This window comes from Orcinus orca, chromosome 1, assembly GCF_937001465.1.
Source record: "Orcinus orca chromosome 1, mOrcOrc1.1, whole genome shotgun sequence".
In the NCBI taxonomy this organism is placed as follows: domain Eukaryota; kingdom Metazoa; phylum Chordata; class Mammalia; order Artiodactyla; family Delphinidae; genus Orcinus; species Orcinus orca.
The window spans coordinates 211,745,988-211,759,062 of record NC_064559.1 but is presented as its reverse complement, the minus strand read 5'-3'; the positions used below and the strand labels follow the sequence as shown (position 1 = coordinate 211,759,062).

Genomic DNA, 13,075 nt, shown 5'->3' with positions numbered 1-13,075 from the left:
GATATTATCCTAAGGCGACAGTCCGGAACAAACGCACGGTGTTAAGAAGACCCAGAGAGGATGTGGATTCAGAAGTGAAGGTCACGGGCAAGCTGGACAAGCGCAGCCTCCTTGTCCCGAACCGAGGAGTGAACTGGAGCAGAGGAGCAGGCTAGCGAGTGTAGACAAACCTTCCGCAGAAGGAGGAGGGCGGCTGCGGCCGAGAGAACCCACTGAGCCTGGACCTGCCGGCCGTGACCTTCGCTGGGTTCTCTGCTCCTCGCAGTCTGTCTCCGCAGTTGTAAGCTGGCCGGACGCGGGTCACGCGGTCCGATCGCCGTTCGGAATCCAGGGTCTGAGCGGCGGGCTGCACTCGTCACGGGCGACCCGTCCCCGCTGTCCCCTAGCCCAGCGGCTCGCAGACTCGCGCTCACCCGATTTACCCGGGCTTGTTAGCACAGACTGCTGGAGTTTCGATTCAGCGAGTCTGGGCTGGGCCGAAGGCTTGAATTTCCAACAACTTCCCGGGGCGCGCAGCGCAGGGGCCCCACCTGGGAACCCCGGCCCCGGGACCCCACTTCACCGAAGGGCCAGCGCGCGGGGCAGACAGGGGGCGTCGGTTGCCGGGCAGAGCCGGGCCGCGCGCGCCCCCATTGGCCCCAGGTGGGGCCGTGCCCCGCCCGACAGGTAGTCCGCCCCACGCCGCGCCATTGGGCTGCGGCCGCGGGGTCCCCCGGGGATTGGCCCAGGTGGCGGCCCCGCCTCGACCTCATTGGCCGCAGGTGCCACCGCCTCCGCCCCGGGACCGCCCGCCCCGCCGATTGGCCGCCGGCTGGGCCTCGGGTCGGCCATGTTCGGACACCCCCCGCCCCCCTCGAGGCCTGACGCCGGACTCCGTGCGCGCCCCCACCGGCGCGCTCGCGCCGGCCGCGCCCCCGTCCCGCCCCGCCCCGCCTGCCGCCAAGTTCCGCGGAGTTGGCCGGAGCGGTGCTCATCTGTCTCTGTGCCGCGCGCTCCCTTCCGCGTTCCGCCATCTACCCCACCTGCGCCCCGGCCCGGCCGCTGGGGCCCCGCGCCATGGCCCGAGCGTCCGGGGCGCAACGCTGACGGCGGCCGGCGGAGCGCGCCATGCCCAGCAGGACCGGCCGCAAGATGGACGGGAGCGGCGGCCGCGTCCGCCTGAAGGCGCACTACAGGGGGTGAGCGCAAGCGCCCGACGGCAGGGCCCGGCCGGGGCGGGGGGCGTGTGCGCCGAGGCGGCGGGGCCGAGGGCAGAGCCGGGCGCGGGGAGCTGCCCCCGACAGCGCCGGCCGTCGGCGACCGTGTCGTCGCAGCTTCGGGAGGCCAAGGGCTGGGGGCAGCCGGCCGTGGCGCGGGAGGGAGGGGACAGCGAGGCCCCTCCGGGCCCAGGGGCGTCCCGGGAGGTCCGGAGGCGCCAGCGCCTAGAGGCGGCCCCGGGCGAAGCGGGCGCTCCGGGCGCACTTGAACGTCACCGGCGGGAAGGTTCGCGGGCAGGGTGGGGTCGGACTGGCCCCCCGGCGCCCTAGCTCGGGGTCGCCGGGCCCAGCTCGGAGCGCGCGGCCTTGCGGGTCTCTCCCCGCCCCGACGAGATTTTCCTGGGGCTGGGACTTGCCCGGAGGGGAGGCGGGCGTCTGGCACGCCCCGCAGCCCCGGGCCCTGTGTTGACACTCTCCCTGGAAAGTTGGCCGAAACATTCAGGCCACAGCCTGTAAGGACGAAAGTTTTTGTCAAATTGTGAAGATTGCTGGCAGGTTTTAAAAACCGAGGTTTTCCTAAACTTTTTCCAATGTACCCGACCAGCTCTCAGTTTCAGAACCGTTTCATGACCGGGTGAAGGGCAGGTGCGGTGAGCCGGCTGGTCGCGCGAATGGAGGGCGCCTGGAAGGGCTAGGGCCCTGCGTCCGCGCTCGGCGCCTGGATTCGACCTGCCTCCCTGTGAAATGGGGCGAGCCGGCGCCCGCAGGGGTCAGTGGCCGGAGCGCCTGGCCCGGCCCAGAGAGCGCTCGCTGGACTCTCGGTCGCGTCGGGACAGCCCTGGGGGGGGGGCGGGGGGGAGGGGCTGCGCGCTCGGTGTAGACTGAGGTCGGAGGAGAAGTAGGAGCCTTTGCTGCTGCTTCTTTCCACTGGTGTTGGTCTCCGGGAGCCCCCAGATCGGACCTGGCTGCTCCCAAGGTCGCCTCTGCCGGGGAGTGGGGAGCGGAGCGGACCTTGGCCCCGCAGATGAACTTGGTGGTCTCGGCTGTAGTGGCACCGGAGGAGGGGCTTCGGGCTCGAGCTGGGGAGCACACCTTGTTTGGGGTGTCAGTCAGGCCTCTCCTGCCCGCTTTGCTGTCCTCAGCCTGACCACCTGGGAACGCAGTGGAGGGGGCAGCAAGAGGAATTGGTGGCAGTGCCCCAGAAGAAGGATTTCTGGGGGGGGAATGACTGGCCAGCCCACCTGAGGAGGCTGAAGGGGTCTTGTCTTTTGGCTGGCAAGGTGGGCTGCAGACTGAAGCTGGTGAGGTGTCAGCCAGGTCCTGGGCCTCGGCTGGTCCGAGGGTCTTGGCTCACTGAGGGTAAGGAATGGCTGTCGTACAGCAGAGACAGTCCTCTTCCCTTCCTGGAACCATGGAATAGAGCAACAAGTGACTGAAAATCAGAGTTGATCCTTAGTGAGAGGAAGTCCACACCCGGAGAGGCCAGGGGGCAGGTGGGAACCAGACCCCCAGCCTTCCCCCAGGACGAGTTCAAGTAGGCACTGCGCCAGGGGTGGAAGGCGGACCAGGCAGTTGCCGTGGGCAGAGTTCAGGGAGCCCCAGGGAGTTCTGGCTGAGCTGCCTGTCCGTCCCCTCCCCGGGCTTGGGCCCCTGGAGAGCGCTTTGGTTACGGGGGGGAAATGTGACCTGTTGAGTCTGGTTTCCCGGCGATGAGGCCACACCCTATACTCTTCCCTCCTCTTTCCCGTCCCAACCTCCCCTCCTTCCTCTCCCCTCCCCTCCCCTCCCCCCTCCTCCCCTTTCCTCTGCCCCTTCGCAGTCCCCTCCCTCTCCTCCCTCCCCTCCCTGCTGCGGCTTCCTCCCTCCTTGTCCCACTCTTCCTTCTCTCCCTCCCACCCTCCTCATTTCTGCCCCAGGCTGACCGTTCCTCCTCGATCCCAGCTCCTCACGCCTCCCGGTGCTTTCCCTAAAGTGCTCCGCACTGGCGCCTCTAGCCGGGACGAGAGAGTCTGGCGTCTGAGTTGGGAGACAGTCCTCGGCGGGCGCTGACCTGATGCTGGCTCCGGAAAGTGTCCGCTGCGCTCCGCGCTCACTTATCCACACCCCGTGGGTCCGAGTGAAATTCTTTCTCTGTGCTGCCACTGCAGGTTATTTTTAACCAGCAGGGCTGGGAGCTGAGGGTCAGATACATTGGAGACACTATTCTTTTTTTTTTTTTTGAAATTTTAAGATCAGCTTATTAAGTTCAGTGCTGAAAGCCATCAGAAGAATATTCTCCTGAAAATTATTTTTTCTTAGAAAAAGAGAAAGGAAACTCAGCACCCTCTTAGCATGGCCACAGATGCGATGGCAGTCAAGCCTCTCTGAAGACGAGCTAGTCCATTAGTCGGTCGAGTCCCTCTCCCGTCGGCAGGACTGCAGTCTGGATCACCCTCCAGCCCCAGGTCATCCATTTCCTGGAACAAAGACTCATCTACCTCCGCGTTGTTTCCAGCATCTTCCAAGAACTGAATATCAGATGTGGAGACACTGTTCTTAAAAATAGGGGGTCGTCAGCCGCCCCCACTGGGGGGATGCCTTCTCCCCTCGCCCTTTCCCATCCCCTCCCCTCCCTGCCCCAGGCCCTCCAGAGGCTTGAGATCACCGTCTCCCCCTCGCTTGCTGGGCCTTTGGAGGGTGTGCAGTCACCAGACAATGAGGGTGGGTCCGGGGGTCCGGCAGCTTCTGTGTTTTCAGGGGGTTTCCAGGTGATGCATGCTGGGTTTGGAGACCCTGCTCTGCCCGCTTTTCTGAGATCACAGGAACACTTGGCTGGATCTTCCTTCTCTGCAGCTCAAGCTTGTCTTCCAGAACTCTTATTGAGGGCCTGCTGTGTGCAAAGCCCGGGCCTGGGTGCATGGCTTGGGCAGACCCAGGAGTCCCGGGAGGGGCCATCCAGCAGGCTGTTGCCCCAGCCCGGGGCTCTGTCTTGGCGCCCTGAGCTGGCAGCCTCAGGATCCCGTTTGCTCAGAGATGCCTCTTGATTCGGGTTTGGGATGACATTAGGGGTGGTGGTCAGGGGTCTGGCCGGGGGTTGGGACAGTCCCTCCCCACTGGTGCCAAGGTCATGCGTTGGAGGGAAGAGCTGCAGTGCTGTCACTGGGTGATGAGCTTGGGGCCCAGGGGCGCCTCCAAACCACTGGGGAGCTGCCCACCTGAACTCTAGGCCCTGAAATGCTGGGGGGTGGGGGACTAGCTGCCACGTGGGGTTAGAACTGCGGAGGAGGGTCATGGGGCAGGGAGAGGTCAAAGGTGAAGGGATGGCAGACTGACTTCTAGAGTTCCCCGTGGCAGGGGGACTGGTGGATGCTGGGTCGTTGGCGAGTGTGGGCAGCGTGGGTACCAAGTCTGGGTGACCCCAGGATGATGGGGTGGGTGCGATGGGGGCTTGGTCTCTGGGGCCCCCGCTGATGAGCCGTGTGAGCCCTCTGTGCCTTGCTTTGCCAAGACGTCGCAGGCTGTGGTGAGCTTGGGGCCCCGGGGACAGGTGCTGTGGGTCTGTGAGCAGATGGGGCCAGTTCCAACGAGAAGGGGTGGCTGGCTGGGGGCCATATCCCCCCACCCGCTAGGGTGAGCGACCCGTGGGCCGGGCCCCAGCTGTGGTGGGCGCCCAGCAGGCAGGTCTTGGTGGCCCTGGATTTGTTACCTGGTGGACGGAGACTCTTATAAACACACGTTTGACAGACTTCAGAAGCCAGCGGTGTTAGCGCCAAGCAGACCCTGCATTTCTCTTGTACAGGATGTTTCACGTCTTTCTTCATACGCTCCACACCCTTGTGGTGTCAGATGCTGGCAGAATTTCCCCAAAACTTGAGCGTATTCTAAAGTGGTTCTTGCTAAGAGTCTCCGTGAGCATAGCCGAGTCAGTGCCATCCCTGCTTTGGGTGGTGGGTGACGGGAGGGGACAGTGCATGGTGGGGGGGATGCCCCTCCCCCATCCTCGGGGGGGTCGAGCGTTTCCCTCGTGCTGACTTGCCTCACCCCGGAAGGGCCAGCCCTCAAAGGCTGACCGTGAGTCCCTGAGCTGTCTCCAGTGATCCAGCTTCTACTTCCCTATTTTGGATGAAGAGATAAAAGGCAGTGACATTCTGGGACTGGCTTTTCCAAAAAACCGAACCTGGAATTCTGTTGTGGCCGCACCAAAGGCGGTCGAATGGTCCCTCCAGGGTTTCAAGAAGCTGCGGCCTTGGATTAATACGTTACCGCCTTCTGCCCCCATGCCCCCATTTCCCGTCTTCTGAAGGTATATGACGTGGCCCTGTTGGCGCCATGGAGGTTGGGGGACAGTGTAATGAGGCTGGTGGGCTTGAGCTGAACAGGCTGTGTCCAGCCGCCCCACCCTTCTTGGGTGACCATGCTGGCAGCCTCACTCCCGGTGTCCGAGCAGGTCTGCCTGGCCTCCACGGGGGGTGGACGGTGCTTTCTGCCGCGCCCACCCTGGTCCTTCCGCCCCGCTGAGGCACATCCCCGCACCCAGATAGACCTTTCTGCACCAGGGCACTCGTGGTGGTAACTTGCGTAGACTGCGGGCAGTGGTTCTGGGGAGAGGCTGTAATATTCTCTTTGGGGACAACATTGCTTCATTTATTTGGTCAATAACTTGGTTAATCAATCATCAGTACTTCATGTGTGCGCCATGGTGAGACCTGTGCATCCTTTCTGCCCCAGGGACATCCTGATCACCAGCCTGGACTCCGCCACCACCTTTGACAAGCTCTGTGAGGAGGTGCGGGAGGTGTGCCACCTCCACCAGGGCCACCCGCTCACCCTCAAGTGGGTGGACAGTGAAGGTAGCGCCTGGGCGCGTGTCGGGCGGGTTGTGAACCTCTGAATCTGTGCGCAGCCCCTTCTGGGGGAGACGGACGACCTTGGAATTAAACCGGTTAAATTTAACCAGCTTCCCCACTGGGGTCGTTGGAAGCTGTTTCCTGGGAAGAGGCTGCGACAGGTGCGTGGACAAACTGGGCGGGGGGGTGGGGGGTGAGCTGCCCCTTGGAGGGGGAGCCACCCACCCCCGCAAGGCCAGCTCTGGTCTGGGCACCAGGGAGAGGCTGCAGGGTCTCCTGCACACCTTGCACGGCTCCTTACCCTCCTTACGTGACCTTCCTTCCCCATATCCCGGGTTTTTCTGTTGGGTGATTTGGAAGCTGAGCTCTTCATTTTCTCGGGGAAGTGGGGAGGGTAAGGGTGGCCGGGGCCCCAGGGTCCATCTCTCCTTCCCTCTCCCTCCCTCCTCTCTACCCCCCCACTTCCTTCTTTCCTGCTGCTGGACACACTTCGGAGAAAGCTGAGGGTTTGGGAGACCATCCAGGAGCTCCCTGGCAGCTCTCAGCCTGGACAAGGGGCAGGCAGGTCTCTGGCCGTGCCCCTTCCCGCAGGCACCTGGCCACGTGGGGCGCTGGCTGTCTGTGGATCTGTGCCCCTGTCCAGCTGCAGCGGGCAAGGAGCCCTTCCCTCCGCTCTAGGACTGGCTAAGTGTGTGCTTACTCTCACCCTGGCCGGGAAACCTAGGACGCCTTAGCTCCCCGCGTGGCCTTCTCAGGCTGTGGGTGAACTCATTGCCCTTATAGGCTTAACTGGTTCTGCTGTCGGGCCCTGGCTGGGGTGACCTGCTGGTCAGGCTGGGCAGCTGGTCACAAGCAGTGAGACTACCCTCCCAAACTCGGGTGCCCGCCACCGTGAACCCCTCTGCCTTGGGCCTGCGGTGGCCTCATCCATGTCTCTTGTCCACCAGGTGACCCCTGCACTGTGTCCTCCCAGATGGAGCTGGAGGAGGCCTTCCGCCTGTCCTGTCAGCGCAAGGACGAAGGGCTCATCCTTCACGGTCAGTGCCGGCCAGAGGGTGGTCTGGGGAGGGTGTGTGCGTGTGTGTGTGTGTGTGCGTGCGTGTGTGTGTGTGTGCATGTGCGTGTGTGTGTGTGTGTTGGGGGGGGCGGGGGCGCTCTGTCAGACCAGTAGCCACGTGGAGGATCGCGGTTTAAGATCTTAGGATGCCCGAGAATGTAAGGATGTGGGATGGGATGCAATGGGTTTTTTTTCTCTTACATTTTATTAACCCAGATAAAATTGCTCTTACTTGTAAGGAGAAGCCCGGGTCCTGGAGCTGGTTAGCCCTCACTGCCCTCGTTTCCTGGGGGCAGCATCGCTCACCTGCCCCCACCTTTCCGGGAGCTCCGAGGGCCTGGGGCCCACGTGCCTGCTGGCAGAGCAGGGACAGTGCTGCAGCCCTGCCCCGGGGCAGATGAGACCCTCCCCGTGGCTTTCTGCAGGCTCACAGCCTCCCTCCGCTGGTTAATCAGCGCGGGGTAGAAATTGAGTTGCGGGAAGTGTTCTTTGCTATCGTCTTTGAATCGCAGGTTTTCAGGCTGTGCCCCCGGCACTTTGGGGTTCTGCAGGGTGTCTGCCGAGAGAGCGTAGTTCTGGCAGCTGTGGCCGCCCTGCCTCTCTGCAGCCACTTCTGGTGCAGCTTATAGTCAGGCGGGGGCCGCGGACGGCTGAGCCCAGGAGCCAGGACCGGCGCACGAAACCATCTATAGTGTTCTTTTTTTTTTTTTAATTTAATTAATTTATTTGTGGCTGCGTTGGGTCTTTGTTGCTGCGTGCGGGCTCTCTCTAGTTGCGGTGCGCAGGGGCTGCTCTTCGTTGCGGTGCGCGGGCTTCTTGTTGGCAGTGGCTTCTCTTGCTGCGGAGCATGGGCTCTAGGCGTGCGGGCTTCAGTAGTTGTGGCGCGCGGGCTCAGTAGTTGTGGCGCACGGGCTTAGCTGCTCCGCGGCATGTGGGATCTTCCTGGACCAGGGCTCAAACCCGTGTCCCCTGCATCAGCAGGCGGATTCTTAACCACTGCGCCACCAGGGAAGCCCCTGTCCACGGTTTTCTGTTGGACCATCGTTCTCTCTGATGCTGGACTCGTGGTTGGTTAAAATACCTAGTTTGTCCTTTGTATGAATGTGGATTGAACGTCAAACCTACGCTCGTCCACAGCATGGTGGTGGTTAGCACGTCTGTGTTGACTCAACAGTGAAAGGTTTGGTACTTTCAAAATTCACTCTATTTTCTAGATTAAGAAAAAGGTCATTTGAGCTAGGTTTTAATACGTTTAACCTTTTCTAGTAACTTACTGTGGAAGCCCAGGGTATATCTTACCACGCTTAATTTTGAACTCCATTTTGAGTGTAAAGAAGTGGACCGAAATGTGCTTTCAAAAGTCAGTTTTCGAGGGAATTTCGGTTTCTTCCCATTTCCGTATGGACTTATCCATACACATCAGGAGTCCTCCTGGGACGGCTCTGCTCTCTACACCCCTCTGGCTGCTTTTCCCCCTGAATTATTCCGTGCAGCTCCGTGTCTCGTCAAAGGGAGTTTGGCACACATCCATGTGCTGGGTTTGCCTTAATGAGCGTCTCCCAGGAGCAGGCTCTCATCGCAGCGGGGGCTCTACGGGCAGCCTGACTCCCAGCAGGACTTCTCACGAGGCCGCAGTGGGCACTGACGCTCTCTCTCTGTCTCTCCCTGTCTCTCTGTGCAGTTTTCCCCAGCATCCCCGAGGAGCCAGGCATGCCCTGTCCGGGAGAAGACAGTGAGTACCGCCTCTCCCATGACCTGTGTCACAGTGCTGGGTTGACGTGTCTGCTCTGCGAGGCGGGGGAGGATGGAGCTTGGTGGCCCGAGGCTTAGGTGCTCCTCGCAAACAGTCTGAAAGCAGAGTGGGCAGCGGGTGTGGCCTCGTGTGGGGTTTTCACTGGTGTCCTCGCCCTTGGCTAGGGGTGTATCCACCATCACACAGGGCACCGGCTTGGTCAGTGATGCCATGAGGTAAAGCCCAGGAGAAGCCCTGATGCCCCCCGGCGGGAAGGGGCCTGGCTGGGATGGCTGGACACTGCTCCCGTGTGTCTGTCCCAGCTGCGGCCACCCCCAGTCATCGGCCCCTCCCAGTCCATACCGGGCCCCCCAGGGAGGCATCCGTTCCTCCTCCACGGCAGGTCTGTTGGTTGAAGATAGAGTCCCAGGGGCCGTGGGTCGGAGGAGAGCTTCTGACCACGCCCCGGAGGCCCCCGATGAACAGCGTGCCCTGCCTCGTCTTTCGGGGCAGAGCCCCCACTGGATGGGGCGAAGAGAAACTTTACACCAACCACCAGACCCTCCTCGGGCCCTGGCCGGGTGCTGAGGGGCTCTGGACCCCGGTGGCCGCTTGTTCGGTTAGGGGGACTTGGCTCCGCCTCCTGCCAGCAGGGGTCCCAGGGTGGGCTCCGGATCAGGTCCCTGGGCCCGGCCTCTGGGTGCCAGCAGTGTCCTGTGTGGGGTGGGAGCAGATTTGAGCAGAGGCCGGACTTGGGTGCGTGACTTGCATTTCGGGGAGCAGTCGGGGCTGAAGAGAGATTTGGGAGCCCTTAGCATAGAGGAGGTTGTTGAGGCCACGGAGGGTGCGGCCAGTGATGAGGGCCGGGCCTCGGGGTCTCCCAAAGAGAACAGGGGACCCTGGAGGAGCAGTCAGCAAGGCCATGGAGACATCCCGATCGTGGAGCCCTGGCGGGAGTGGAGCAGGCAGTCTGAAGAGGCAGCAGCAGCCCAGGGGCCGTCAGGAGGTGCTGCCCCAGGGGGCGGACGTGAGGGGCAGGTCTGGGAAGGCTGGGGGGTGGGTGAGCAGTCCCAGTGCGTCCTGGCTGGGAGGCAGATGTCCGCCAGTGGTAGATAAAGCCAGAGGTGGGGGGCGAGCCTGGAGCTTCTGAGGCCTGGAAGCCGCCCTAAGAAGGTGGACGGGGGGGCGGGGGGGAGTCAGTCCCACGAGTAAGACTTCCTGGCCGCCGCCCGCCCCGTCCAGGACAGCAGGCTCCTGTGCGCATGTGCGGTTTCGCTGCCAGCGGCCCTTGGACCTGCCAGGACGTGGCTCAAGACCGGACACTGCGGGGGTGGGGAGTGCGGCCAGCTGGGAGCAGACCCCATGAGCAGAAGCCCACCCGCAGGAGCCCCAGGTGGCCAGAGAGGAGCTCGGTGGTGGGGGGCTCGGAGGCGGGTGGGCCTCCCCATCCCCCGCGGGGCTGCCCCTCCCTGTGACCCCCCGCCCCGGGGTACCCATGTCTCATGGAAGGGGCACACTTTTGATAGTTCACGTTGTCTTTTCAGACACATAAAAGGATAAAATAAGGTAGACCTTCCAGCTGGAAGGAGGGTCCCCTCCACTGTGCTCTGTACGAGGGGTCCCCCAGCTCGTTTCTTTGCACCCTTGATGGCTCTCAACCACAGTGACAGGCTGTCTGTCTGCCCAGAGCCGTCGCCAGCAGCCCGTGCGGCGCGGGGGTCGCCCAAGCATCTCTGCCTCTCGGTCTCTGGCTGCCCGGCCATCAGCTCAGGCCAGGGCCCCAGCAGTGCCGCCCTGAGGGCCTCGGACCTGCCCGTTCTGTCCCCGACTTGGTGCCCTCCTGGCTTCATCCCCGCGTGGACGCCGCCCTGTCTGGGGCCTCATGTAGGGGATGGTGATGGGGGTCGGCACAGCCGATGCTGTGCCCTCCTGGGGTCGTGGGAGTCACAGGGTCTCTGCCGGAGAGGGACGTGGGCTGACGTGTGGGCAGGGGCTGCATCACCGCGGGGGAATGTGGAGAATGTGGGGCCATCCCCACTCGCGAGCAGGTCCTTGAGATGCTCACCAGGGGCGGCTCCGAGCTCCGGGCCACTCGCTTTTGTTGGAACATTCCAGCAGCCTCTCCGCGCAGGTGAAGGATGGGGTGGACGGAGGGTGGGGGTGGCGTCCTCTCCCTGGCTCTGCTTGTCCAGCTCGGTCGTGACGCTGACCTTGGGCAGTTAGGACCGCCCTGCGCTGGTCCCCCGATGGTCTGGGTGCAGGCGTGATCCTGGCACCTGCGTGGGCGTTGGTGTTCACTGAGGCCGGGCGAGTGAGAAGGGTCAGGCTGGTGGGACAAATGGCACCCTTGACCCGGGTCAGGACCGCGTGCAGATGCTGGCGGGTATGACGGGCGGTTGCCAGACAGGGACACGCGGCAGAGATGCAGCCTCAAGGTCATGCTGGGCATGTCCGGCCGGGCCTGTGTTCATGGCAGCAAAGCGCCTTCCAGCACCTTCTGTGCAGGTTGTCAGCCTGAATTTAATCGGTTCTATAGGGTTTTTAAAAAATGGTGTAAAGTACACCTAATATAAAATGTGCTATTTTAACCACTTTAAACTGAACAATTCAGTGGCATTTAGTAGGTTCACCACCTCTGCCGTTTCTGAAACACGTTCAGGAAGAAAACCTCGTGCCCACGAGCAGTCACAGCTCCTCCGCTCAGCGCCTGACAGCCACCAAACTGCTCCATCTCTACGGAGTTACCTGGTGTAGACATTTCGTGTAAATGGAACAGATAATATGTGGTCTTTTGTAACTGGCTTCTTAACGTGATGTTTTTGAACTTCATCCACGTTGTAACATGTATCAGAACTTCAGTCCTTTTTTTTCCCCCAATTTTTTTTATCACGGTGAAATACACATAATATAAATTTATCATCTTAACCATTTTTAAGTGTATAGTTCATTGATATAACCTGAATTCATGTTGTTATGCAGCCATCATCACCATCCGTCTCCAGAACTTCCTCATCTTCCCAAACCTCTGCCCCCATGAGATACTCACTGCCCACCCCTCCCCCAGCCCCGGGCCCCACCCTCCTACTTTCTGTCTCTGTGAGTGTGACTCCTCCAAGGACCTCACAGAAGCGGGATCACACAGAATTTGTCCTTTTGTGTCTGGTTTATTTCACTCGGCATCGTGTCCTCAGGGTCCATCCACGTTGGAGCAGGTGTCAGAGTTTCCTCCCTTTCTAAGTTTGAATAATATTCCATTGTATGCATGGACTGCGTTTTGTTTATCCATCTGACATGGGGTCGCTTCTGTGTTTTAGCTACTCTGAATAATGCTGCTATGAACATGGGTGTAGAAATATCTCTGAGACCCTACTTTCAGTTCTTTTGGGTATACATGCAGTCATGGAATTGCTGGGTCATAGGGTAGCTCTAGTTTTACTTTTTTGAGCAACTGCCATGGTGCAGTGGCTGCACCATTTTACATTCCCACCAGCAGTGCACAGTGGTTCTAATTTCCCCATATTTTCACCAGTGCTTGTTGTTTCCTGGTTTTTGATAGTAGCCATCCTGGTGGGTGTGAGGTGACATCTCACTGTGGTTTTGATATTTGTTTCCCTAATGATTAGTGGTGGTTGAGTCTCTTTTCATGTGCTTGTTGGCCACGTGTATGTCTTCTTCGGAGAAACGTCTACTCAAGTTCTTTGCCCATTTTGAATTGGGTTGTTTGTTTTGTTGCTGTTGAGTTTTAGGAATTCTCTACATATCCTGATATTAACCCCATATCAGATATATGATTTGCAAACATTTTCCCCCATTCTGTGAGGTTTTTTTTGTTTGTTTAACTTTGTTTATGGTGTCTTTTGATGCACAAAATTATAAAATTTTCATGAAGTGCAGTTCGTCTGTGTATGCTTTTGTTGCCTGTGCCTTGGTGTCATGTCCAAGAGATCATTGCCAAATCCCATGTCGGGAAGCTTTTGTCCTTTGTTCTCTTCTAAGCGTTGTATAGTTTCAGATCTTACGTTTAGGGTCTTTGCTGCATTTTGAGTTAACTTTTGCATATGATGTTAGATGAAGGTCCAACTCTGTTCTTTTGCATGTGAATATCCAGTTTTCCCAACACCATTTGTTGAAAAGACTGTCGTTTCCCCATTGAATGGTCTTGGCACCCTTGCTGGAAATCATTTGACCATATGTGTGAGGGTTTATTTCTGGGCTCTCTCTTCTATCCCATTGGTCTATATGTCTGTCTTTATGCCAGTACCAC

At 60.1% G+C, this 13,075-nt stretch overlaps 1 protein-coding gene across 4 annotated transcripts in view; it reads left to right on the top strand.

Annotated features, from left to right (window-relative positions):
- The first annotated feature begins 919 nt into the window (after nucleotides 1-919).
- Nucleotides 920-13,075, top strand: part of PRKCZ (protein kinase C zeta) — a 98,336-nt gene continuing 86,180 nt past the window's right edge. The window contains exons 1-4 of one of the 4 annotated variants that reach the window (XM_049700538.1): nucleotides 920-1,178; nucleotides 5,904-6,025; nucleotides 6,970-7,059; nucleotides 8,761-8,811. In XM_049700538.1, the coding sequence (XP_049556495.1) occupies nucleotides 1,108-1,178; nucleotides 5,904-6,025; nucleotides 6,970-7,059; nucleotides 8,761-8,811 (334 nt within the window). In that variant the 5' untranslated portion in view covers nucleotides 920-1,107. The remainder of the gene's footprint in view (nucleotides 1,179-5,903; nucleotides 6,026-6,969; nucleotides 7,060-8,760; nucleotides 8,812-13,075) is intronic. The other 3 variants (XM_049700533.1, XM_004272296.3, XM_049700534.1) reach the window with 3 other exon arrangements.